The 23,507-nt window shown below is 39.2% G+C and overlaps 5 protein-coding genes across 8 annotated transcripts; 3 read left to right on the forward strand and 2 right to left on the reverse strand.

Annotated features, from left to right (window-relative positions):
- Positions 1–19: 19 nt before the first annotated feature.
- LOC126791345 (F-box protein SKIP14) lies at positions 20–3,648 on the forward strand. Its single transcript, XM_050517783.1, has 2 exons — positions 20–1,648; positions 2,037–3,648. Exons 1-2 carry the CDS (start codon positions 656–658, stop codon positions 2,589–2,591), a joined length of 1,548 nt encoding a protein of 515 aa, XP_050373740.1. The 5' UTR covers positions 20–655; the 3' UTR covers positions 2,592–3,648.
- A 1,858-nt stretch (positions 3,649–5,506) lies between these two features.
- LOC126791352 (uncharacterized) lies at positions 5,507–7,108 on the reverse strand. 2 transcript variants are annotated; one of them, XM_050517790.1, is made up of 2 exons: positions 6,945–7,108; positions 5,507–6,641 (listed from the first exon to the last, which is right to left on the reverse strand). In XM_050517790.1, exons 1-2 carry the CDS (start codon positions 7,060–7,062, stop codon positions 5,647–5,649), a joined length of 1,113 nt encoding a protein of 370 aa, XP_050373747.1. In that variant the 5' UTR covers positions 7,063–7,108; the 3' UTR covers positions 5,507–5,646. The 2 variants fall into 2 exon arrangements, with proteins under 2 accessions (XP_050373747.1, XP_050373748.1); XM_050517791.1 differs by having other exon boundaries at positions 5,507–6,625; positions 6,945–7,072.
- Positions 7,109–7,649: 541 nt separating this feature from the next.
- Positions 7,650–11,604, forward strand: LOC126791351 (trihelix transcription factor GT-4-like). The gene is made up of 5 exons (XM_050517789.1): positions 7,650–8,423; positions 9,886–9,924; positions 10,354–10,485; positions 10,646–10,870; positions 11,178–11,604. The coding sequence occupies exons 1-5, from the start codon at positions 7,847–7,849 to the stop codon at positions 11,378–11,380; spliced, it is 1,176 nt and encodes a 391-aa protein (XP_050373746.1). The 5' UTR covers positions 7,650–7,846; the 3' UTR covers positions 11,381–11,604.
- A 573-nt stretch (positions 11,605–12,177) lies between these two features.
- On the reverse strand, positions 12,178–13,714 carry LOC126791353 (mitotic spindle checkpoint protein MAD2). Its single transcript, XM_050517792.1, has 7 exons — positions 13,504–13,714; positions 13,370–13,385; positions 13,123–13,253; positions 12,905–13,025; positions 12,705–12,808; positions 12,481–12,602; positions 12,178–12,361 (listed from the first exon to the last, which is right to left on the reverse strand). Exons 1-7 carry the CDS (start codon positions 13,577–13,579, stop codon positions 12,305–12,307), a joined length of 627 nt encoding a protein of 208 aa, XP_050373749.1. The 5' UTR covers positions 13,580–13,714; the 3' UTR covers positions 12,178–12,304.
- A 2,024-nt stretch (positions 13,715–15,738) lies between these two features.
- LOC126791341 (putative ABC transporter C family member 15) lies at positions 15,739–23,291 on the forward strand. 3 transcript variants are annotated; one of them, XM_050517778.1, is made up of 11 exons: positions 15,739–16,824; positions 16,995–17,876; positions 18,079–19,505; positions 19,635–19,721; positions 19,823–20,419; positions 20,558–20,722; positions 20,860–21,154; positions 21,317–21,837; positions 21,933–21,996; positions 22,116–22,355; positions 22,559–23,291. In XM_050517778.1, the coding sequence occupies exons 2-11, from the start codon at positions 17,051–17,053 to the stop codon at positions 22,681–22,683; spliced, it is 4,347 nt and encodes a 1,448-aa protein (XP_050373735.1). In that variant the 5' UTR covers positions 15,739–16,824; positions 16,995–17,050; the 3' UTR covers positions 22,684–23,291. The 3 variants fall into 3 exon arrangements, with proteins under 3 accessions (XP_050373735.1, XP_050373736.1, XP_050373733.1); XM_050517779.1 differs by lacking the exon at positions 15,739–16,824 and having other exon boundaries at positions 16,897–17,195; positions 17,487–17,876; XM_050517776.1 differs by lacking the exon at positions 15,739–16,824 and having other exon boundaries at positions 16,897–17,876.
- The last annotated feature ends 216 nt before the right edge of the window (positions 23,292–23,507 follow it).

A 23,507-nucleotide genomic window follows, 5' to 3' on the forward strand; every position in this document is an offset into this window, starting at 1 on the left:
CAATTTTCGCGTCCTTTCTCGTCCTCGGTCTCTCATTCTCTCTCTCCTCTTCAGAACTCGATCGGCCGGCGCTCGCCTTCTCTGTTCGGATCGATTCCCGCCACCGCAACCCTGATTCCTCTCCTCTGCAGATTAGGGCTCCGCCGTCGATTGCGTTCTCCATGAGCATATTAGGGTTCTGGTAATATCTTTCTGTCACTATTGGTTCTTTGATCTGTTCTGTAGTTGTTGGGTTCTGCCCCTAGGTTAGAAAAAAAATTGGAACAAAAAAGAGAGAGAGAGAGAGTAAATTCTTTGATTCTTTTCCTGTAGATAAAATTGTTCACGGCGGCGTTTTAGGTTTTTGTCTTTTTTTTTTATTCTTAGCTGATTCCTTCTTCCAAGAAACTCTGTGATATTTTTGGGCGTCGTTTTAGTTAGCCATCAGAAATTGAGGGTTCTTCTTCTTCTTTCATCTTAGATCTTATTCCTTCTTTGTTTCATATCTGTTCCTATTGATCTTGAACACTAGTTTTGATCCAAAAAAGAACAGAAAACCAAAAAAAAAAAAGAGAAAAGAAAAGAAAAAAGAGAGAGAGAGAAGGGTTCTGGAAATCTAGGTTATTGTACATGTAGAGAGAAGAATTGGGGGTTTGGTTGTGTGTGTTTGTTTTCCATGGCCTTGAATTTTTCGCATCGACCATTCTTGGTGTCGCCGATGAGGATTCGTAATGGGTACCTTGCCGAGGGTATCTCGGAGAGGCCGTGGCATTCGAATTTGGATGAGGGCAGCTCCCAGGAGCCGGTTTCGAATGACATTATTGATCTTTTGCCTTCGGACCCGTTTGGGATGGATATTAGTACCACTTTTACTGCCATTACCGGGTGGCTTGAGGATTTAGAGGTGGATTATGGGTGTTATGGCAGGGGGGATGAGGCGGGGACGAGTAATGGGAATTACGAGCTTTTTGCGGGGTTGAATTTTATTTGGAATAATGCTATGAGGTTCCAGACGTTTCCGGGGAGTGTTGGGGTTGATTGCGGGTCGAAAGTCGCGAGTGGTTTTCGTGGGAAGCAGGTGGGTGGTGGTGGTGCTTCTTTGAAAGAGAAGCATGTGTGTGGTGTGTCGTCGTCCCATGGCTTGGTAGACAAGCAGGGGGGTAATGCAGCCTCCCTTGGTGATGGTTGTTTGGTTGGGTGTTCTGAAGAGAATGGGAGTGGAGATGAGTTTTGCAACGGAGGGTATGATGGGTGTTCAAAAGAGGAGGAGAATGCAGATGCGCCTGATGCTTTGTCTTGCCAAGGTGATATCGGATCAGCTTCTGCAGTAGCTCGTGATCCTCAGCCGGTGGATGGGATTTGCTCTTTTGGAGACGGAGGAGCTCATGATGGAGCTTTAATGCTTGCCCTCAGTTATCTAGGCGTGCGGGATCTCCTTGTTGTGGAGAGTGTTTGCAGATCTCTCTATTCTACAGTTCGTGGGGACCCCTTAATGTGGAGAACTATTCACATAGATCAGCCACTGAATGAGAAGATTACAGATGAAGTTTTATTGCATCTGACTAATAGGGCTCAAGGAAATTTGCAATGCTTGAGCCTGGTGGAGTGCCCGAGGATCACTGATGATGGTCTCAAGAGCGTGCTTCAAAACAATCCTAGGCTTTCCAAAGTAAGTGTTGACTTCATTTACTGATTGCAGAAATGTTGTGCATTTTTACTTGTTGCTCTAGTTTATTTGATTTCTTGAGTGGGGTTTTCTTATTGCTGTCATGTTAATGAATTCCGGGTTTAAGCTTAAAGATTATACTAATGATCAATTTTAGTGATTATGTTAACATGCATGTTTGTAGTTTTAGCAGTTATCAAATGTCACAAACTTAAGTAGCATACCACTTTTTCCTGGAACAAGGACCTCTTCTCTGTTTTGCCTCCTGTTTGTAGCCATGTCAGATAGAGTATTGCTGCTGTCAAAAATAAAGAACAAACAAGAAAGCACTGAGAATGTTTTATCGGATGTCTTTTGTTATGAGCTTCTGACATTTTCTTTATTTATGCAGTTAAGTGTGCCTGGGTGTACTAGACTAAGTATAGAGGGCATTGTGAATAACTTAAAGGCTTTTAAGTCTAAGGGTGCAATTGGTGTGAAGCACTTACGAATTGGTGGACTCTATGGTGTAACACAGAAGCATTTTGATGAGTTGAGATCTTTGTTGGGCACTGATTGCCAGGTGCAGCAGAATGCCCGCAAGCCACACTTTTATCACCGAGGGAACTTTTATTTGTCCTGTGATGATGATAGTGACATCGATATTGAAATGTGCCCTAGATGCCAGAATTTGAGGCTTGTTTATGATTGCCCGGCAGAGGCTTGTCAGGGAAAAGAACATCCTACTCAGTTATGCAGGGCTTGCACTCTATGCATAGGTAGGTGTGCTCAGTGTGGGCGGTGCATTAATGATAGTGAATATGAGGAAACATTCTGTCTAGAATTGCTTTGCTCAGATTGCTGGAAGCAACTACTGAAGTCCCAGGAGAGGGAGGATACTGAGTTTGTTCCATCCAACTCTACTGTTCTCCATGAGCAGAATCATAGCTTTTCTCCCCTTGGCTAGATACTGTTGGTTGTAGAGTTCTGCCATTCCATGCTATGGGATGGATGCATGAGGGTTGCTTTAGGGATCCATCAAGAAATATTATGAGATACTTTCAAGACTGGTTCATTTGTCTCATTGCTGAACGGATTAGCTAACTTTCTTGGGTTCAGCCTATCAGTTTGGCTTCAACTTTGGTTTTTATAGGGTATCATCTGTGCCTGTTGTTGTTGCTCTTGCAGGGCTTGAGTAAAAAAAAAATTAAAAAGAAAAGAAAAAAAAATGGAGGAGAGACTTAGGGAATGAAAAATTATCATCCACAAAGTTCTGCATCCAGTGATTCCAGTTGAAGGTTTGAACTTTGTATGTTGGTAATTTCCTTGGTGGCTCTGGCACACAGAGTATGTTGATTTGATGTGAATACTGGTTTGTGAAGTACTGTTGGCTAGAATATTGGGATGTGACATGGTCAAGCAGCTTGGTCATGAGGGCATACGTCTTGTGAAAAAAGCAATGTGGATGACTCATCTGTGGTAGTAGGGTTGCCACTATGTTGGCTCTTTGAAGGAGGCACTGGTGTATCTGTGGGATGTGTTTGTTCTCACAATACTACAAGTTCTTTTCTACGAAGTCTATCCTCTTTGAAGGAAGCACTTGTCTACCTGTTAATGTGAAGTGGGATGTGCACTGCCTTTCAATACTATGAGTTACAGTTATCATTATTTCATTTATGCTCAATCACACAAATCCTTCTCCTCCGGAATTTCAGCTTGCAGCAGTTTATGTTCTGTAGATTGCTGTTGTAGCATTTTCATCTGTGGTGCGCTAACAGGGACGATGCTCCATACAGGATTTGACTTTCTGTTTTCTTCCACAGATGAGGCTTGTATATACGAGCAGGATATGCTTGGGCTGTTGAGGAGAATTATATATAGGCTTGATATTGTTCTGGCTGATAAATTGTATGTATTTGAATGGTGCTGCTTCCATTGAGCTAATGGAACATTGTAAAAATAAATTCAGGAATTAAATTATGCCTTGATGCCAAGTAATAAAGCTAGTGCTTCAGTTTTTTTTAGCATCTGTTGAGATTGTTAAATGTATTATCGTCCATCTTCCTGGTGATGGATCACTTCCTATTTTTGCTGTTTTTATCCAGGTTTGTCCTTGCTTAATAAATGTGAAATCGTACATGTGACTTTATCATCATTATCATGAAATCTTGCAGTGTTGATTGAGGATTGCCTGACGTGATCTCATCCATTAGGGACTTTGTTCTGTAGAAGCTTGACATTTCTTTAGTAATTTCAGGTAGATGGCGTCTATTGGCATTTCTCTAGTAGTTTCAGATACATGGCGTCTATTGGTTTGGTACTTTGGTAGTTAATTAGTGGATGGTGAGTAAGGGAGAGGACTATGTGAATAAACATTTTGTGTTTCTGTGTTTTGAACGGAGTACAGTGAACACTTGATCAGAAGAAAGAGATAATTTTACTCTGTGAAATCAAACTTTTGCTTACCTTTTACCTTAACGTTGTTCCACAAAGTCACAAAACAGAACCTTCATGGTTTTTTGGTGCTTACAAGTTACAAACATACCAAATTTAAATTGGAAGCAAGGAAGGATTACATTGAAATGTTAAGCCATCCAGAGTCGCCTAGTTCACGTTTTCGATAAACTTATTCCCACTACGTCTCTAAGAATCTTCACCTATCTTGCGTGTTCTTTACATATTCTATTCTATCAAAATCTGTTTATAAATGGCATTGTTTTTGTGAAACAACAAGAGAAGGAGATGGATATGTCGTTTCGATCAGGACTAGAAATCTACACCATACGTATGTATCGTCGGGCGATCAACACATTTTGCATGTCTCATAATTTGTTTATAGAAAACGAAACAAGGAGACAAGTAATTGTGAAATAATGATAACGAGAAGAGGAGATTATCAGAGCATATATATATATATATATATATATATATATATATATATATATCAGATTCTTGCTGCATAGACAGTAAGAAAAAACGTATGAAATCGTTCAGCATTTGGATTATAGGCTTACAGAGCTAGAGAAATACGTAAACTTTTTATTATTGAACCATTGTTGAGGTGACAAAGCAGTCAGAGCTAATATAACTGGTTAATGCACACAACTGGGATGAATCTCATTGATCACATTGTATTGCTCTAATCAATATGTTCAAGAGGCCTTGTCAATTAAGCATTGTCTTCCCGACCTTGCTCCTTTGAACCTTTCTTGCTGCCGAGTTTCAACCATTTGAAGCTCAACTTCCGGAACTTGCTCTTCCCCTCCTTGCTCTTCTTCTTGTCATTCTCCGATGATCCTGCTGGCGGTGGATCGGGGTTGGTGTCCCACTGATCAGCCCAGGACAACCCGCCGTCCATATTCTCTCTTCAATTCTTTATCTGTCTCTTAATTGGGGTAAAACTTCTTTTAGATGCAGACCTTTGCCAATGTGTGGCAACCACAATTTGCTTATTTTATCCCACTCTTGCTTTTCTTTAATTGGATTGGTACGGAAGAGGCTCGCCACTGCTTGCTGTGTTGGATGAAAACTTGTACAAATTGATTTAACAGTTATTGGTTAACTAACTTGTTTCCTAATTTGACATGAGCAATGGAAATTGGTTTAGAGTTTGGCTATTTTGGTAAGCAAACTGTGTTCCTCTGTGAACCATATTGACCAAGTCTCACAGTGAGGGCAACAAGCAGTCAAGCCAAGCCTAAAATAGCAACAAGCAAAATAAGGTGTAGAAACAGAAACCTATATGTTTACCACCAAACATGTCACTTCAATGACCTATTCTCACTTCTGAGATGCAACAAATTCTTTTCAGCATTAGTTATAACAATACTATTAGCGGAACCAACTGGGGCAAATTCGCATAAAAAAAAAAGAATAATGTAATTAATTAATTGAAAATTTTGAACAATAAAAACTATAAGATAAGGTCTAAATCATCTAATCAATTGCCACCGATGTATAATATAATTCAAATGACACATACAAAATGAGGGTTCCTCACCCTTTTGCCAGTAGAGTGGTAGTTAGTAAAACTCGATGTGACCAGCAATCTCCCTACACAGCAACTTTGATTCTCTTGCTAACTCCAGACTCTTAACAATTGCAAGGCCAGTTTTTTTGTGAGTAGAAGTCGGTTTATATTCCCTGACCTTTTCTTCATTTCCCAGCAAAAGAGCCTCCTTTGCAGGAATCACATTTTCCCACCAAAATTCCCTTAGAATTTCATGCATCAAGTCCCAATAACTACGGTCTCTGCATACGCGGAATATTGTGCTTCCATTTGGCATCCAGCAATATAAATCAACCCAATCTCTATCCATTATCTCCATTTGACCCTGCACCTGAGGCATGTAATAGAAGGGCATCGTTGACCAGGGCAGACCCTGCTCTGGTTTTCCCTTGTTATAAGGACACTTCACTTCCAGGATGCCACCACCTTGAAAGCAATCAAGCAGACCATCAGGGGAGGCACCAAGCCAATCAAACTGCTCTTCTCCATGGGATGCAAATCCATATGTACCAACTTCACGACCAGTTATCCTTTTGTACCGCTCTATGGCCACCTCTTCATTAACCACACCCCACTGCATGGCATTCTTAGAAGCTTGCTCGAAATCTTTCTTTGAATCAAACACCTTCTCATGCCATAGCTCAGGTCGACGGGTTCCTTTCCAAAACCCCAAGGCAGTGCTGAAGGTGCTTGTAGTCAGTTTGTTTTGCCGCAAGGCAAACCACTCGTCCGAACGCTGGGGAGCATCAGACAGCACAACCCGGGTAACCAACGCAAGTGCTGATTGGGAACGCATCACCATAGAAAAACTCGTAGATATCAACGGTGAGGAGCACGTCGAAAAGGCCCTCATAAATATCTTTCCACGCATCTTTCTCAACGACACCATTTCTATTGTGTTACGACGTAAGCTGCAGAATCCACTGCAGCAGGAATTTCTCATTGCTAATGCACCAATGCCACCGGCAGGTACTTTGTTCCGACTACGTCCTCTACAAAAGCCACATACTGTTTGAAAGTTCAGTCAAATCAATATCCCCCAAATACATAATTTTGTTGAAAGCACTGAGCTTTTGTTTTCCAAATCAACAATTAGAATGCTTTATACCTAATCAAATAAGAGAAACTTAAAACAAGCACATTCTATTCAACCTCCTACAACAAAAGTATTGATTCTTCACACCAAACAATCTATTCAAACTAAAACCCAATTTAATCTGAAGCCAACCCAGTTCAATTAACACTTACCCAATTCAATTAACAATACTGGTTCCAAATTTAACAAGAGAAATGAAACTGATATATCCATACCTGAATCAAAGGCAACGACTTTACGAGCTCCGAAGGAAGAAGATGGCAACTTGGGCACTCCATGTAGAGAGAAAACCGAAGCTCTCGACTGAGACGAAGAGACCTGCGCGAGCTTCATCTTTAATCAGTTAACAACCATCACTAGGGTTTTCCAGCTCCCCAAAAAAAACCAGAGAGATATTCTGAGCGCGGAACGTAAATGGTAAAAAAGAAACCTTTTATATCAACACGGCGTCGTTTCGCTTCAGAAGCTCAGTCTTCCAATGTGCTTGCTTGTGATTTCAAGTCTATTTCCAATAGTTGGTGCAAGATGCCACAAATAGAATATAACACCAATGGTCGCCAATCATAGGTGTTATTGTGCTCTATTTATAATGCTATATGTATTAGTATTACGTTTTTGTTTCTTATAGAACAAAGAATTCAAATATTATAACGAGTCTGTTAAATTTACAACATTTTATATATGAAATGAAATTAATACCGTTAGATTAAATAGTACTCAGACACATAAGAAGTTAGCTACAAATATAACATACAAGAGAACTGTGGAACCTAATTAATGTACATCATAATCATCGCAACACACTACTGTGGGAAACCATAGATAGGTAGCCCCAGTTTAGTGCTACAATATGGCACAAATGCTACAAATAAGACCAATTTTTGGAGATAGTGCAAGCTCTCACTAAATTAGATAGCTTCTCACTAAACCAGAGAGACAGACAGACAGACAGACAGGTCCAGCTGAGTTCAATTCCCTTTCTTTGCTAGGCTAATCACCTGCATAATAACACGTGGGTTTGCTTCTGCCGCTCCTCTACTACTTATGAACTCTCTTCCCTTTGCTTTCTACCCATGATTCCGACACCGGAATTTGAATTTCAACACCCCCAATCATCATGTATCTGTTGGAAAAGCCTCACCCGACTAATTTCCACAAAGGAGGAGAAGCAGCACCCGCCGAGCACATGAACATGATGATCGAGGCGGTTCCGAATGATGATCTCCCCCAAACCCATCAACCCAATCACCAACACCAACAGTTGCTTCTATTGGGCGACAGCAGCGGCAGCGGCGAGGATCACGAGCCCAAGCAGCCGCAGAAGAAGAGGGCGGAGACATGGGTGCAGGACGAGACAAGGAGCTTAATAGCTCTGAGGAGAGAGATGGACAGCTTGTTCAACACTTGCAAGTCAAACAGGCATTTGTGGGAGCAAATATCGGCGAAAATGAGGGAGAAAGGGTTCGACAGGAACCCCAACATGTGCACGGATAAGTGGAGGAACTTGCTCAAGGAGTTCAAGAAGGTGAAGCATCATCATCATCATGATAAGGGGAGTGGGTCCGCTAAGATGTCCTATTATAAAGAGATTGAGGAGATTTTGAAGGACAGGAATAAGAATGCTCCTTATAAAAGTCCTACCCCAACTACTACTACTACTAAGGTTGATTCTTTTATGCACTTCTCCGATAAAGGTATAGTTTGGTTTGCATTTTCAGGTCTTTGTAGCTTAATGTTGGTGTTGAGAGTTTTCTGTTGGCTTTCGACAGCCTAGTGCTTATTGTTACTATAAATTAGATTACTGCAAATCAATGTATTGGGGGTGTTTGTGGTATCTTGAACTTATAAATGTTACTGTATCTTGAATTTGGTCTTCTGAGTTGTGTGCCTCTTGGAATGGTAGCGTGTTGTTATGACTGATCTACTTCAACACTATGAAAATTATGAAGATCTTGGAAAGGTTTTTATGTGGGATTTGTGCTGCTCCGGGTTGAGGATAGGTTTAGGCCTTGGGTTCATGCTGATCGCTATGCTGATTGTTTTCTCTACGACATTGCACTTAACCATGTTTCAAACTTTCAATTTATTTTCTGCTTAATTAAGTAAAAGAAATATGAGGGAAGGAGTGATCACCATTTACGTTTTGAGATATTTGAATTCAAGTTCTTCCGATTGCTGCAGTAAAAGTTAGTGTCTATTATTAGTATAAAGCATATTGGTGCGAAATCAGTGTAGGAGGGGTTATGTTTGTATCTTGAACTTGGAAATGCTACTGTATTTGGAATCTTATTTTGAAACTGTGGAGTTGTCTGCTTCTTGGAATGGTAGCAATAAGTTGTGATTATTCTATACAAACACTATAAAGATATGAAAATCTTGGCTAGTTATTTGATAATATGGTTGCAGGCTTAGGCCTGGATTGTTTTTCCTACGACATTCCACTTAACTATTATCAGACATTCAATTCATTTTCTGCTTAATTAAGTAAATGGAAATATTAGGGAAGAAGTAATATAGGATATTCTGGATTGTCAAGTGGTATGGTTGGATATGTACTCCCTTTGTGATTAATTGCCTTGGTATGATAAAAGATGAAGAAGGTTCTACTACTGGTAGTGCATTGGATTTGTTTTTTCAATTGTTGATCATAGAGATGTTAAGTTTATGTGGGGAGTTCGTTTATCCCTAGATACTACTTAGTTGGTTGAATATATGTTTATTTTGTGTTTAAAATGCTGCTTTGAGCAAGATGATATTTGTAAGCAACGAAAGATTATGCAATTACTTTTGTTTGATTTTATTAGAGATCTTATGAATAATACATGTGTCCCTGAGTGTGGGGGTGTGGGGGGTGGGTGTTAACTTGTATTGATGATAAGGATGCTCAAAATGTGGTTTTGATGTTTCTTTGTTCCTTATCATCAGATGTTGCATGGGTTTCCTGTCCATGATTCAGTTAAAACATGCTTCTAAGATCAACTAATTCTTCTTAAGTTCGTTAGCTTTTCTTAAATGCTGCTAATATGTTGTTGTTCCCGTACTGGAAGATTGAGCAATAAAAACTACATTGACTTCCCCTTTTTCTCAAACCCGTTGTTTGTCCATAATGTTTTGATATCAGTAGAATGACCATTGACTGATTTCATGTATACACAGGGATCGAAGATACAAACATTGCTTTTGCACCTGTGGAAGGTACCTGCTTATCCACTTTAAGTTTCAATACTCTACTACTTGCATGCATCTTTTTCTCTAACTAACATCCTGGTTACTCGTAAATACTGTGAATTATAATTACTTAGTTTTCAGAAATTAAACAGGTGATTAAGATTATGCAGATCCCGGCATTTAAAATTTTTATACTGGATGATTTCCCAAACATAAAAAGGAAGTCCATGTAGGATTGTAGGATGATATGATTAAGGATCTAATTTAGTGATACCTTCTTTTAAACAGAATAAGTTATAAGATTGGCAATGCTGACTTCTGTATGTACATGAAGAACGTGTGAAATGGAGAAATGAACACATTTTGAGTATTACATATTCTTTATGTTTATATGTATGTACTTTTTTTCCTCAAAGTGACGTGTTCTTTCTTTATTTTCAACTACTCGGTCTGCAGCTAATGACAGGCCAACACTCAACCTCGAGACAGGATTGGACCATGATGGTCATCCTCTTGCCCTCACTGCAGGTGATGCAGTTGTGGCAAATGGAGTTGCACCTTGGAATTGGAGAGAAACCCCTGAGCATGGTAGATTACGTTAGAAATATAATTGTAAAAATTTCATTCTAGCATCTAGCCATCTAGTTGTTGTACTTATGCTTCAATATGTTGGACTTTTTGTCATGAAATGTGACTGTGATGTGAACTTTCTATGACTGATTTATTTAATATTCTTGTCCCTTGGCAGGTGGAGAGAATCAATCATATGGAGGGAGAGTCATAGTAGTAACCTGGGGTGATTATACTAGGCGGATAGGAATTGATGGTTCAGCAGATGCCATAAAGGAGGCCATCAAGTCTGCGTTTAGGCTGAGAACAAGACGTACCTTCTGGTTGGAGGATGAAGACCAGATTGTCCGAAGTCTTGATCGAGACATGCCTCTGGGAAATTACACCCTTCATCTTGACGAAGGTATTGGTTTGTATTGACCATGATTATTATCACTGCTTAAGAAATTGTAAAGTCGTTATAGCATTTTGCAAAATTTCGTCAAAACTGGTGTTGTTTTGTGATATCTGATATGATGACAAGTATAAAGGTGCCAAAACAGATACCAATTGTATTTAAGGGTAGTCCATCCGATTATGATCTCTAAAGGTTCCTTTTTTTTTTAGATTAGATTAGATCACTAAGATCAGACAGGTGCCATGGTCTAATGCATTTGAAAACATTTTCTCTGTGCCTGATGAGAACTTGATTCTGGATTTCCCAATTTCAGGTATGTCCGTGAAAGTGTGCCTGTATGATGAGCCAGACAACTTACCGTTACATACAGAGGAGAAGATTTTTTACACTGAAGATGATTTTCGTGAATTCCTAACTCGTCGTGGGTGGACATGTTTGCGGGAGTTTGATGGATACAGAAATATTGAAAATATGGATGATCTTCGACTTGGTGGAATATATCGTGGTGTAAATTGAGGGTATGTATGTGTATTTTCTCCTTAAATGCAGGTGTATTTGGTATACAATTATGTAGATTACTGCAATTGTATGGTAGATAGAACAATAATCAAGAACTGTAACAGATCCTGTTCTTGCACAGCCTGGACATGTGATTGTACATATGTACTTTCGGTTTTGAGTTGCAAAAGTAATCCAAGTCTTGTCCATTTCATTTTAACCAAGACTTTTCTTTTCTATTATTTGCAGTCAGAGTCATGATCTTGTAAAGTATTAGTCATATCCCCAATCACCAGTTGTCAAATTGCAATGTATTGCATATGTTCTCCTTTTTCTTTGTTGTCTTTTTGCAATGAGAGAAAATACAGTTAACTACCTACAAATCTACCTCTCAGAAAATCCAACAAAAAACTATTCAGAACAAAAAAATCCAACAAATCTGCATAGCTTTAGAGCCTTCACACCCCAAGCTTCAGTAACAAAATTGGCTACATATTAGCTCTATGAGGAGCACGATCTGCCATTTTTCTAGCATTTTTTGTTCATTGCAATCAGATCAGTAACATGTAGATAGATTTTGCAGGTTCTGCAATAGCTGCTGCCTTCAGCAATATGGATTTGTGTAGTTTTGTTCTTTCATGTGGTGACATCGATTTGTCCCCGGAACCAACTATCTGATTGAATAACTCCTTTATCAGGAGGCTGAATGACCAATGCTTATATTCATAGATCCGGGGAATTGAAACTTGCAACATGCGAAACGTATGTGCATGAGATGTATAACAAAAAGCATGGAGTTGTTCATACACATAAATTTGATAATATTCATGTTACTGAGAACATCTTGCAAATAATACTAGTACATCAACCACCAACTTTCCAACTATTAACAAAATGTGAACTGAAAGATTCACAACACCAAAGTCTAGGACAAACGGCATCCTATTCCTCATCCCATTCGTCATTCTTGTAGGATACTAGAGTGTTAACCTTGTGAATCTGCATAAAGCGAACAAGCAAATTAGCCCATAATCACCAAAACTCTTTCCAATTCTATGCTAAACAATTTTCCACAATGAATCCAAATCAGAGATAGAACTACAATGCCTCAAACTTACCTTGGTGTCAAAGGAATGCAGTTTCACCATTTGTGGATTGGCTATCAGTTTGGGGTCACTCTCCACCCAAGTGAATGGGACTTGAAGATCCTTATCAGTGTATGCCAAAACATCGAAAACACCTAAAACAAGAAAAAGATTGAATGAACACACCAATCACCAAAGAAATAATTTAGGCATGTATTCAGCATTTGTATGAACACAAATGGATGGTGTTTGCTTACAAGGTTCATCAAGGCATGGCAGGTAAGTAATGCTAGATGCAATCTGCCTCATAATGGCTTGAATCTCCCTCATAATCTCCTTGTCACTCTTTTCCCTCGAAACACTGCACCCCAAACAACACAAATCAATTGATTAAATCAGGAACTGAAGAACACTGTAACACTCTACACAAATTTCACAACGAACTGAACAAACTCACCCCTTCTCGACAACCTCACTGTCAGTCTCAATGCTGAAGTTCCACCTCTCTAGAACCTCATTAGTAGCCTTGCTCATGATCACCAGAACAACCCTCTGCAACTTACCAGACTCCAGCCATTCTACACAAGTTTCAAACACCAAAAAGATGTGAGTGCCCAACAACAACATTTTAACTCAAAATCAAACCCAAACATGCCCCAAATGAGAAACTCATACCAGATAGCTGAGAAGTCAAATTGGCCAGAAAAGATTTGAGGCCCTCATCCTGAGTGAGCAACATAGGCAGCCCATATTTCTTGACCTTAACAAAACTCTCTTCAGGGTAAACTCCTCGATTGTACAAAATGCTATACAAAATCCCCAATTTCAAACCAAATTAGTCTCAGCAATAAAAAATTCACGACCCCAAAACCACAATTAATAACCTAAACCAATACAAAGATCAACATCCCATGCTCACTACCTGTTCGCTGAATAGCCTGAGAGAAAAATCATGAAGAAAAACAAAACCCAGATCAGTGAGAAACCCAACTAATAAATTGGCAATACGAAACAGGCAAATGAATCATAAGGGTCTGAGTTAGAGAATTCCATTACCAAAAAACTCGCTGACAATGGCGGCAGAGCCACGGAGAGTGATGATATCCTTGGTTGCGGTTCTTGATGAAGCCATAATAGCAGTACGCGAAATTCAAAACTCAATAACGATTTGATCCGATTTGATCTGGGTAGAGAGAAAGATTACAACTTTGTAAAGCGATTGGGAGCGGTGTGGGATTGAGATTTGAGAGGGAGGCTGAAGAAAGATGAAGAAGTAGAAATTAGGGGTTTTTGTTGGAGAGGAAAAAAACGACAAGTAGTGGAATTGCAACGGCTATTTTCCTTTTCTAATCGAACGGTCGCATTTTAAACTTGTGGGTCCCATTCTTACGCTGCCACGTAGGTGAATGTTGCTGAAGTGGAATGTTACGTGGCAGTTTTAACGCAGACGACCCTTGGGCTTTTGACATCTTTGTATTTGAGTAATTGGACCATGGCATGGCCTCCTCCCTCAATTCCAAGGCACCATTAGCAATTTCGCATTTGGCATAGGATATCTGTCTTAGATAGATCTTAGCCCCAATTTTCTCTATATAATGGCCGGCATGGGGTCTCATATATATATATGGCAATCAAGCTTGATTGCATCTCTCACTTCTCGACCCCTCGATCTCGTTTTCTTCAAGTCATAATAATGATTAAGGAACAAACATCATAATTAATGGTACGTGGTATATGAACATACATGTGATCAATTTGCATGTTTTCGATTAGGTTTCTTCGTCACATCAAGAGTTCTTTGGACCACGCAGAGTGTCTAATTAATCATCTACATGATGATACGATGCAGTATGATTCTGCATAGCTGAGCTGGTCCGATAATGTCGATCACAACCAAACGAAGGTGATCTTGAATTCTGGATGTAGCTAGCTAGCTTTTTAGAAAATGCATGGTACGTGGCGTGGACCAAAAAACTTGTGTGTGTGTGTGTGTGGGGTGTGGGGCGTCTCTTTAATGTGACTACTGTGGTCCTTTTTACGTACCCAGAATCATCATCGATCTTTCCAGCACAGATTGTCGATACCAGCCATGAACCTATGTGCTCGTTCAATTCTTCCTCCTTTCGTCTCTCCTGATCAACTTAACACTGTATCAGTCATCCATATATGCGCATATATGATGAGTTGATGACCTTAACTACTGTGCGAATTGAACTATTTAAGGTTCAGCAGAAAAAAATGAACCTGCGCATGCCTGAATTATCATTTCACAGTTTCTGGTGACATTCCAATGATGACAGGACCCCAGCACCAATGTGAGTGATTCCAGTACAATACATTCACATGCAGACAACAATTAGTGGAGTCAGATCGATTCAAAAAGAGAGCTAAGCTTGATCCTTGTGTGCTATTTCAACCATGCATGCATGAAGACTAAGTAATAATCTTAGTAAGTATATCTGCGTTTTCATGGATCCGGGGTTCCAACTTGAACAAAATTTGGAGATTAACATGGGAGAATATGTGATTTATGTATTGTTAATCAGGTTTATATATTACCAAATCAATCTAATGTTTTTTTGTTGAGCCAAACGACAGCAAAAGCGTCAAGACTAACCACATGGGTCGCTTAGATGTGACAAACAGAAATTAAAAAAGAAGAAGAAGAGAGATCGATGACTGCAGGGAATGAATAATTAAAGGCAAACAAGCATCAGAGCATGCAGTTGCCAGAATGGGAAAGCTGGGAAAGGTTCAGTATCCCATTACAGAAAGCTCCCAACTTGCAGGACAGGATTGCAATAGTCTATCCATCTTTTTAAAGAAAGTGGAGGCCGGATATGATTAAACACGTATGCATTATTTGTAATTTAGATTAGATGAACTTAGTTCAATGATGAAGTACGTACGTATGTTGTTGCAGTTATTTTCTGGAGAGATCGACATGAATTTTGCACTATCCTCTCTCCAGATGAATGAATCCAAGTTCACAGAAGTGAAATCTTAACAGACTAATTATTCGTTCCAGCGACCTTTTTTGAGACCACTCCAACTACAAGATTTACTCATGAATCTCTAAATCTTAAGGAACTGATCATCTTACTTTTTTTTTAATCAGGAGCAAATGAAATGCCACTTTTAAGTTTCAAAACGTAAAACAAAAGTAAAAGAAAAACAAAATTATCTGGAGTGGAGCTAGACTGCTTTCTGCCCACCATGCACGCCTGGCCCAGACGCGAATTCGAGCAGCTGGATCTCCATTATGAACTCACAACTCGATCCTCCACCAATGTGGGGATGCGGGTGGGGGTGAGCTATAGCTCTTTGACCTCTTATATTTTTGGTTGTTCATATTCATACCATCACATGCAATATGCTGCATTATGTTTCTGTTTGCATGTCCTCAGTTGCAGCTATGATTAGTAATGAATCAATATATAGCATTAGACAGGGGAATAGTTCTTTGCATTAACCAATTGACCATGCCATATGTGTAATGTTGATCGAGTACGTGTTTATGCAGATAAAGTGTTCGACCAAATGCCTGGATGGCTCTTTGATTGCGTTAACCGAATATACGTGTTAAATAACTGGGTTATGGTGCTGCATGTGGACGTAGATGATGACGATGATTATGAAGTGTTCTTGGTTAATGCTCATTATATCCGGACATATAAGGTGTCCACCACAACATATATAATAAAGACACACGTGAACACATTCTTAGCTCCAAGAAACAGATAACCATTTAGCTTCAAGAAGTAGATATACAGTTCAGGGCGTTGCATGCATTAAGAGATAGCTAGAACAGATTGAACATATGGTATCAATACATCAGAACAGATTGAACTATCTATAGTACGTGCTATGGGCCTATGGCAGAGATCAGATAGCTCCCTACAGTTGTAAACTATTGTCTATTGTTTACCAAAGCATTGAGCTAGCCTACATATGTATCGATCTGATATACTGCACGTATTACTAGCGATTATAGATGGCTATTGTAGTACTTCCAGTGAGTTTTTAAGTTCTTAGTCAGTTTTACTTTTACTGCCATAAGGATTAGCTGGTCAATTAAACTTGGTTGCTAGGCTCTGTCGGTGAAACCTTACATAATCTTCACCCATATTTTACATGTTTGAGATTCGAATATTAGGAGGGACAATGATACAGGTTATGACATGGAGGGTAAGCCTTTGTTTATTATAAATATGAATTCTAAGATTCTAACACGTACCAGATTAGTGAGCTTTTGATGCTTCATTTACAAGAATCCAAAGCACAGTTTCAGTGGCTTCAGAGACCCACAGGGTGTAAAGCACCGGCCACCGAGTTTTGAAACTTCTCCATCACCTAGCCACGTGCCTGCCTCAACAGGTTTGCTTTTTTATAGTCCAAGTTTGCCACTGTTGTTTTTGTTCTGAATCTGCCTCCTCTGATCCCAAAGATTTTGTTTTCAGTGCTGTACTTTGGCTTACAATCTGTAGTGCTTATCTGATCAGTTCTGCCATTGTACCTATCCAAAAGCGTGTGTTATACATATGCAGGTGTCATTGCTTGAGTTCAGTACCAATCTGACTGGGACAAGCTTTGGAATAGTTTCATGGAGATTTCTCTGGTAATTGCCAATGTTGGGTTTTTCATAGTGTTATTGACGTGGGTTTTGCTTGATACACTGAGAAGGAGAAGAAGAGATGCTGCTGAAAATGAGACATATCTGAGAGGCCGAGGAAGCAGAGGATACAGAGGTTTTGCTTTGATAACCCTTATTGCAAATGCCTTAATCTCAGTATTCTATGTTGTTTTTGGAATTTATGACTATTGGAAAGGGGGAAATGTAAGTTTTAAGTCAATCTTTGCTGGTATGACTTGGGTTTTGGCAACAATAGTTACTATCTACTCCAAAAACAGAGGGTTTAGCGAGCACAAAAGGTGGCCTTGGGTCCTCATTTTTTGGTGGATTTTTTCCTTCATCTTCTGCTCACTTTCTATATGTCTTTACCTCATTAGCCACTATTTAAAATCCACAAAGTTTGCAGATATCCTCCCAAAGGCTAATATAGTCGAATTCGCTTCCATTCCTCTGTCATTGTTACTTTGTTGCAATGCTGTAAGTTATGTCCAGAAAGACAGTGATCTCAAAGCACCATTACTTGAGAAGGAATTTGAAATTCACAGTGATAGTTATACTTATGCTGGTATATGGAGCAAAGTCACATTTCGATGGTTAAATCCACTTTTCAAGAGGGGTCGAGATCAAAAGCTGGAATTACCTCATATACCACCTGTCCCTCCTTCAGAAAGAGCAGCAAATGCTTCATCTTTTCTCGAAGAATCATTCAGGAAACAGAAGATGGAAGAGTCTTCATTGCCAAGAGCCATAATTCGGGCAGTATGGAAATCATTAGCAGTAAATGCAGTGTTTGCAGGTAAATTCTTTCTATTTAGTACTGTTCAAGCAGTTTTAGTGGAAGTACAATTCCTTCGGCCACTAGATAGTCATATATTAGTGTATTGAAGTATGGAATCAAATTTAAGATCTGTGGATCTCATGTATGTTGCTGAAATTTCACTTTTCCTTAAGTATATATAACCCTGTAAATTAACATCTGCTTCTAATTTATTTTGTAGGAGTTAATACTATTGCGTCATATATGGGGCCATTCCTAATTACAAACTTTGTGAACTATTTACTGCAAAAGCATGATGATTCAAGCATCCATCATGGATTGATTCTTGCATTTGTATTTCTCATTGCCAAGACAATGGAATCACTGAGTCAAAGGCAGTGGTATTTTGGTGCTCAGATTATTGGTGTACGCGTACGAGCAGCTCTCAGTGTGTTGATATACAAGAAATCTATTTCGATCAAGTATTCTGGTCCAAGCAATGGGAAAATGATTAATTTGATCAATGTGGATGTAGAAAGAATTGGAGACTTCTGCTGGTACATTCATGGAATTTGGTTGCTTCCTCTTCAAGTCGTCTTGGCTTTGGTTATCCTTTACAGGAATCTCGGCGCTGCCCCTGCTGCTGCTGCTCTTATTGCCACAGTTTTGGTCATGATTTGCAACACACCTTTGGCTAATATGCAAGAAAGGCTTCATTCGAAAATGATGGAAGCAAAGGACTCACGAATCAAAGTAACAGCAGAGACTCTCAAAAGCATGCGCGTGCTGAAGCTGCATTCTTGGGAATCCACATTCTTGAAGAAGCTACTTCAGCTAAGGGAAACTGAGAGGAGTTGGCTGAAGAGATACCTCTATACATGCTCAGTAGTAGCTTTTCTCTTCTGGGCTTCACCTACGCTAGTTTCAGTTGCCACTTTTGGTGTATGCATTATTCTGAATATACCTTTGAACACAGGAACTGTCTTGTCTGCTTTAGCTACTTTTAGAATTCTTCAAGAGCCTATCTACAACCTCCCAGAGCTTATTTCCATGATTGCTCAAACAAAGGTATCAGTTGATCGTATCAAAGATTTTGTGAAAGAGGATCAATTGAAGCTAATGTCTGGTGGCACTTCAAATGATTCCAGTGTCATGATTGTTATTGAGACAGGGGAATATGCATGGAAAACAAGTGATCAAAACTTAAAGAAGCCTACAATTAAAATTGTGGAGAAGATAGAGATAATGAGAGGATACAAGGTTGCAATTTGCGGTGCTGTTGGTTCCGGAAAGTCAAGTCTACTAAGTAGTATACTCGGTGAGATTCCCAAGATTTCTGGGGCAGGATCAAAGGTTTATGGGACCAAAGCTTTTGTTCCACAAAGTTCTTGGATTCAAACTGGAACTGTGAGGGAGAATGTGTTGTTTGGCAGGAAGATGATTAAGGGTTATTATGAGGATGTTTTGGAGGCTTGTGCTTTAGACCAGGATGTCAAAATGTGGGAAGATGGAGATTTAACTGTAGTGGGGGAGAGAGGGATGAACCTAAGTGGGGGAGAAAAACAGAGGATTCAACTGGCAAGAGCAGTCTATAGTGATTCTGATGTATATATCTTGGATGATCCTTTTAGTGCTGTTGATGCACATACAGGAACGCACTTGTTCAAGGTACTGGAATACCACTAGAAAATTACTCATTATAATAGCTTTGTGTTTTTTTGTTCATGCATGCATTCACATTTATATACATATTCTAAAGTCAATGCGGATTTGATTAAAAATTGGAATGTTTTGCAGAAATGTCTCTTGCAACACTTGTCTCTAAAGACTGTCATCTATGCTACTCACCAATTAGAATTTCTAGAAGCAGCAGACCTTGTCTTGGTAAGTTCTTGAATTTCTAGTGATATTTGATTAGAGATTGTAACACCATTTCCTAAAATCTCTCATATATTTCCTTTTCTTAATTAATTAATTCTGCATAGGTAATCAAAGATGGTCAGATTGCTCAGTCTGGAAAATATGAAAGTTTGATTGCCGACCTGAATGGTGAACTTGTCAGACAAATGGCTGCACATAGGAATTCGTTAGACCAAGTTAACAGATGCCAAATAGATGATTCCTTAAAGAGTAGACCTCATCAAGTTAATCTGATAGAGGTTGTAGAAGAGAAAGGGCCTTTCAACAATGGCAAGCTTCCAGAAAAGAGTCACGAAGAAGAAGCAGAAACTGGTCCAGTGAAATTGAGTGTTTATTCCACCTTTGTGACTTCTGCTTATGGAGGTGCTCTTGTCCCCGTCATTCTTCTCTGTCAAGTCCTCTTCCAGGGGCTGCAAATGGGCAGCAACTACTGGATGGCTTGGGGAACAGAAAAGGAAGGTAGAATTAGTAGAGAGCGATTGATATGGGTGTTCATTATGTTGTCCGGTGGGAGTTCCATCTTCATATTGGGAAGGGCAGTTCTTCTGGCAACTATTGCTTTAAAGACAGCTCAGAGTCTCTTCCTTAAAATGATAACTTCAGTTTTCCGAGCTTCCATCTCATTTTTTGACTCCACTCCTTCTAGCCGAATCCTGAACAGGGTTAGTTCTATTTTTATTCTGTTATTTTCTTTAAACACTTTGGAGTTTTATAGATTCTGTGTTGTTGCAGTGTATTCAGTTCTTCCAAATAAAATGTTAATTATTATCATTTCTTAACAAACAAAAAATGAATTGCAGTCTTCCACGGATCAAAGCACTGTAGACATGGACATTCCATATAGGTTAGCTGGATTAGCATTTGCTAGTATACAACTTATAAGCATCATAGTTCTTATGTCTCAAGTGGCCTGGCAAGTTTTCCTTCTTTTTCTCGTGGTTCTCGGACTCTCCATATGGTATCAAGTAAGAACTCATTTCGAAATAATATCTTTAATATTTGTCATCTTCGTTTGTATTACTCATTCTTATAGAAGTTAGATTGATGTTCTTTCCGGTTATTTTGCTGCATAGGTATTATATGTAATTTTATTTTATTGTAGGCCTATTACATTACCACAGCTAGAGAACTTGCGAGGATGGTTGGAATTCGAAAGGCTCCAATCCTCCATCACTTCTCAGAATCGATCACAGGGGCAGCAACAATTCGTTGTTTCAACCAAGAAGAACGCTTTGTGATGAAGATAATGAACCTTATAGACGATTATTCTCGTGTAGCCTTTCACAATTATGCCACAATGGAATGGTTGTCAGTGCGGATCAATTTTATGTTCAACCTTGTGTTCTTCGTTGTTCTTGTTATTTTAGTGAGCTTGCCAAGGTCTGCCATTAACCCTAGTAAGCCTCTTCAATCCCTCAACATTTAGTAAGAAATAAGTTACCAGGAAACATGTATTAGCATTCAACTTTATGTAAGTCTGTTTTCGAATTTTTAGAATTCTTTCATTTGTTCTTGGACACTCCAAATTTGGAACTAATAAAAATCTTCTCTCATATCAGGTTTGGCAGGACTGGCAGCTACCTATGGTTTGAACCTCAATGTTCTCCAGGCTTGGGTGATATGGAATTTGTGTAATGTGGAAAACAAAATGATATCAGTGGAGAGGATCCTTCAATTCACAAATATACCAAGTGAGGCACCACTAGTCATTGAAGATTGTAGACCAAACCCTGAATGGCCAACAGTTGGAAAAGTTGAACTTGAAAACCTTCATATTCAGTATGATCCAGCTCTTCCAATGGTTCTCAAAGGGATCAGTTGCACTTTCCCTGGACAGAAGAAAATTGGAGTTGTAGGCAGGACGGGGAGTGGAAAATCCACCTTGATCCAAGCTCTTTTTAGAGTTGTAGAGCCCTCTAATGGACGAATATTAATAGACGGTGTTGATATTTCAAAAATGGGCCTGCAAGACTTGAGATCAAGGTTGGGAATAATTCCACAAGATCCAACATTATTTCAAGGAACCATGAGGACTAATCTGGATCCTTTGCAACAGCATTCAGATCAAGAAATCTGGGAGGTTAAGATCGAAACTTTTTAGTTTGAGCTACTGAACTAGAAGACTGATATAGTGGTTTTTTTTACACTAATATTATGGTTGAATTTATTATTTAGGTTCTCAATCAGTGTCGACTTGCAGAGATGATTAGACAAGACCAAAGGCTTCTTGATGCTCCTGGTATGTAAGAAAAAATATATGTATACAGTAATTAAAGTTCAATTTTCTGATATTTATCCGTCTTCATCATTTGTTGGCTTTAATATATAATTTATTCTAAAACCTGGATTGTGACATAGTTGCTGAAGATGGAGAAAATTGGAGCGTGGGACAGAGGCAGCTTGTCTGTCTAGCACGAGTACTCCTAAAGAAAAGGAGAATACTGGTGTTGGATGAGGCTACAGCGTCTATTGATACGGCAACAGATGTTGTAATTCAGGAGACTATAAGGAGAGAAACAAGTGGATGCACTGTCATTACTGTGGCTCATCGAATTCCTACTGTTATCGACAATGACTTGGTTCTTGTCCTTGATCAAGGTACAGTACAAAATCCTCAGGGGCAATGCTCGTGCTTCTTTGACAGAATTTAAACTTGGATGAGAACATGCATTCAAATTACCTTACGTGAAAACTTAAAACTGAATACTGCATTCCCCTTTGATCACTGAAAACTTAATATTATTTTGGTGGTATGATTTGATCTGCTTTTTTTGTTCTTACAAACTCTTTAATTTGTACAGGAGAGGTTTTAGAGTATGACTCTCCAGCACAATTACTTGAGGATGGTTCTTCTGCATTCTCCAAGTTGGTGGCAGAATTCTCGAGGAGATCGTCCATGAGCAACTGTTTCAGAGACATATCTTGAGTATCTGGTTTTGAAATGTGGATGACCTCAACTACTCCAAACTGCCAAAAAATTGCCCGTGTCTTTCGTCTCCCGATCGAAAGTTTATCTTTGCGGAGTTACGGGATACGTTGATCCCATGAAGACTTAGGAATCGATGAGCTGGTATTCTTTGCTGCATATAGCATTCATGGTTATAATGATGCTGCAGTTGGGTCAAGTAGTAACCATCTACAGCCTAATTATTAATGGGAGAAGGATGTAATTGAGGTCGAGAAGTGCTTTAAGAAGGTCCTTAGTAGTGAAAATTTGAAATCCTGAAGAAGCATGCTGCTGTTTTCGCAGGTCTCAAACAAATGTACGTCTCACAAACTCATTTTAGAAGATTGAAGTGTACTGCAGTACAGAGAGTTTTCATTTTTGACTGAAGCAATCTCTCTTTGGTCTCATGTATATTTGCAAGTTTAATTATGTTCTTATGAAATTAAAGCGTGCGGCCCAAATTCAAGAGAGCAAAGCCCCGCATTCTTTGTAAATAATTGTCAAGTTGTTACTCCTATTTCCTTTCGGAGTACTTTTATAGTTCAACCTTGAACCTTGAGAAATTTCATCGCCACTTTTGGCTCAAAGCATTGTAGTCCATGTCTACTTCATTTTTCATCAAATGCTTAGAGAAGTTAGGCCGGAGTTAGGTGATTCACATCGTATCGGATCTAGACAATTTACAGTATGTGATTTATAACTGCATGACTGGTCCATACTCCATAATACTGATAATGCATGTATGATGCGTTTGTGGTATTTACTCTGAACCTTACCGCACATTTCTTCACTGATGTTGTGTC

The sequence above is a fragment of the Argentina anserina genome, chromosome 4 (genome assembly GCF_933775445.1).
Source record: "Argentina anserina chromosome 4, drPotAnse1.1, whole genome shotgun sequence".
NCBI classification, from domain to species: Eukaryota; Viridiplantae; Streptophyta; class Magnoliopsida; order Rosales; family Rosaceae; genus Argentina; species Argentina anserina.

Bases quoted from the DNA above. Each gene is read 5' to 3' on its own strand.
- LOC126791345 (XM_050517783.1), top strand. From the start codon at position 656: ATGGCCTTGAATTTTTCGCATCGACCATTCTTGGTGTCGCCGATGAGG. The intron at 1,649-2,036 runs GTAAGTGTTGAC...TTATTTATGCAG, and splicing joins ACAATCCTAGGCTTTCCAAA to TTAAGTGTGCCTGGGTGTAC.
- LOC126791352 (XM_050517790.1), bottom strand. From the start codon at position 7,062: ATGAAGCTCGCGCAGGTCTCTTCGTCTCAGTCGAGAGCTTCGGTTTTC. The intron at 6,642-6,944 runs GTATGGATATAT...ACTTTCAAACAG, and splicing joins AGTCGTTGCCTTTGATTCAG to TATGTGGCTTTTGTAGAGGA.
- LOC126791351 (XM_050517789.1), top strand. From the start codon at position 7,847: ATGTATCTGTTGGAAAAGCCTCACCCGACTAATTTCCACAAAGGAGGA. The intron at 8,424-9,885 runs GTATAGTTTGGT...ATGTATACACAG, and splicing joins TATGCACTTCTCCGATAAAG to GGATCGAAGATACAAACATT. The intron at 10,486-10,645 runs GTAGATTACGTT...GTCCCTTGGCAG, and splicing joins GAGAGAAACCCCTGAGCATG to GTGGAGAGAATCAATCATAT.
- LOC126791353 (XM_050517792.1), bottom strand. From the start codon at position 13,579: ATGGCTTCATCAAGAACCGCAACCAAGGATATCATCACTCTCCGTGGC. The intron at 12,809-12,904 runs GTGAGTTTGTTC...TTTGGGGTGCAG, and splicing joins AGTGAGGTTGTCGAGAAGGG to TGTTTCGAGGGAAAAGAGTG. The intron at 12,603-12,704 runs GTAAGCAAACAC...TTCTTGTTTTAG, and splicing joins GCCATGCCTTGATGAACCTT to GTGTTTTCGATGTTTTGGCA.
- LOC126791341 (XM_050517778.1), top strand. From the start codon at position 17,051: ATGGAGATTTCTCTGGTAATTGCCAATGTTGGGTTTTTCATAGTGTTA. The intron at 20,723-20,859 runs GTAAGAACTCAT...ATTTTATTGTAG, and splicing joins GACTCTCCATATGGTATCAA to GCCTATTACATTACCACAGC. The intron at 22,356-22,558 runs GTACAGTACAAA...TAATTTGTACAG, and splicing joins GGTTCTTGTCCTTGATCAAG to GAGAGGTTTTAGAGTATGAC.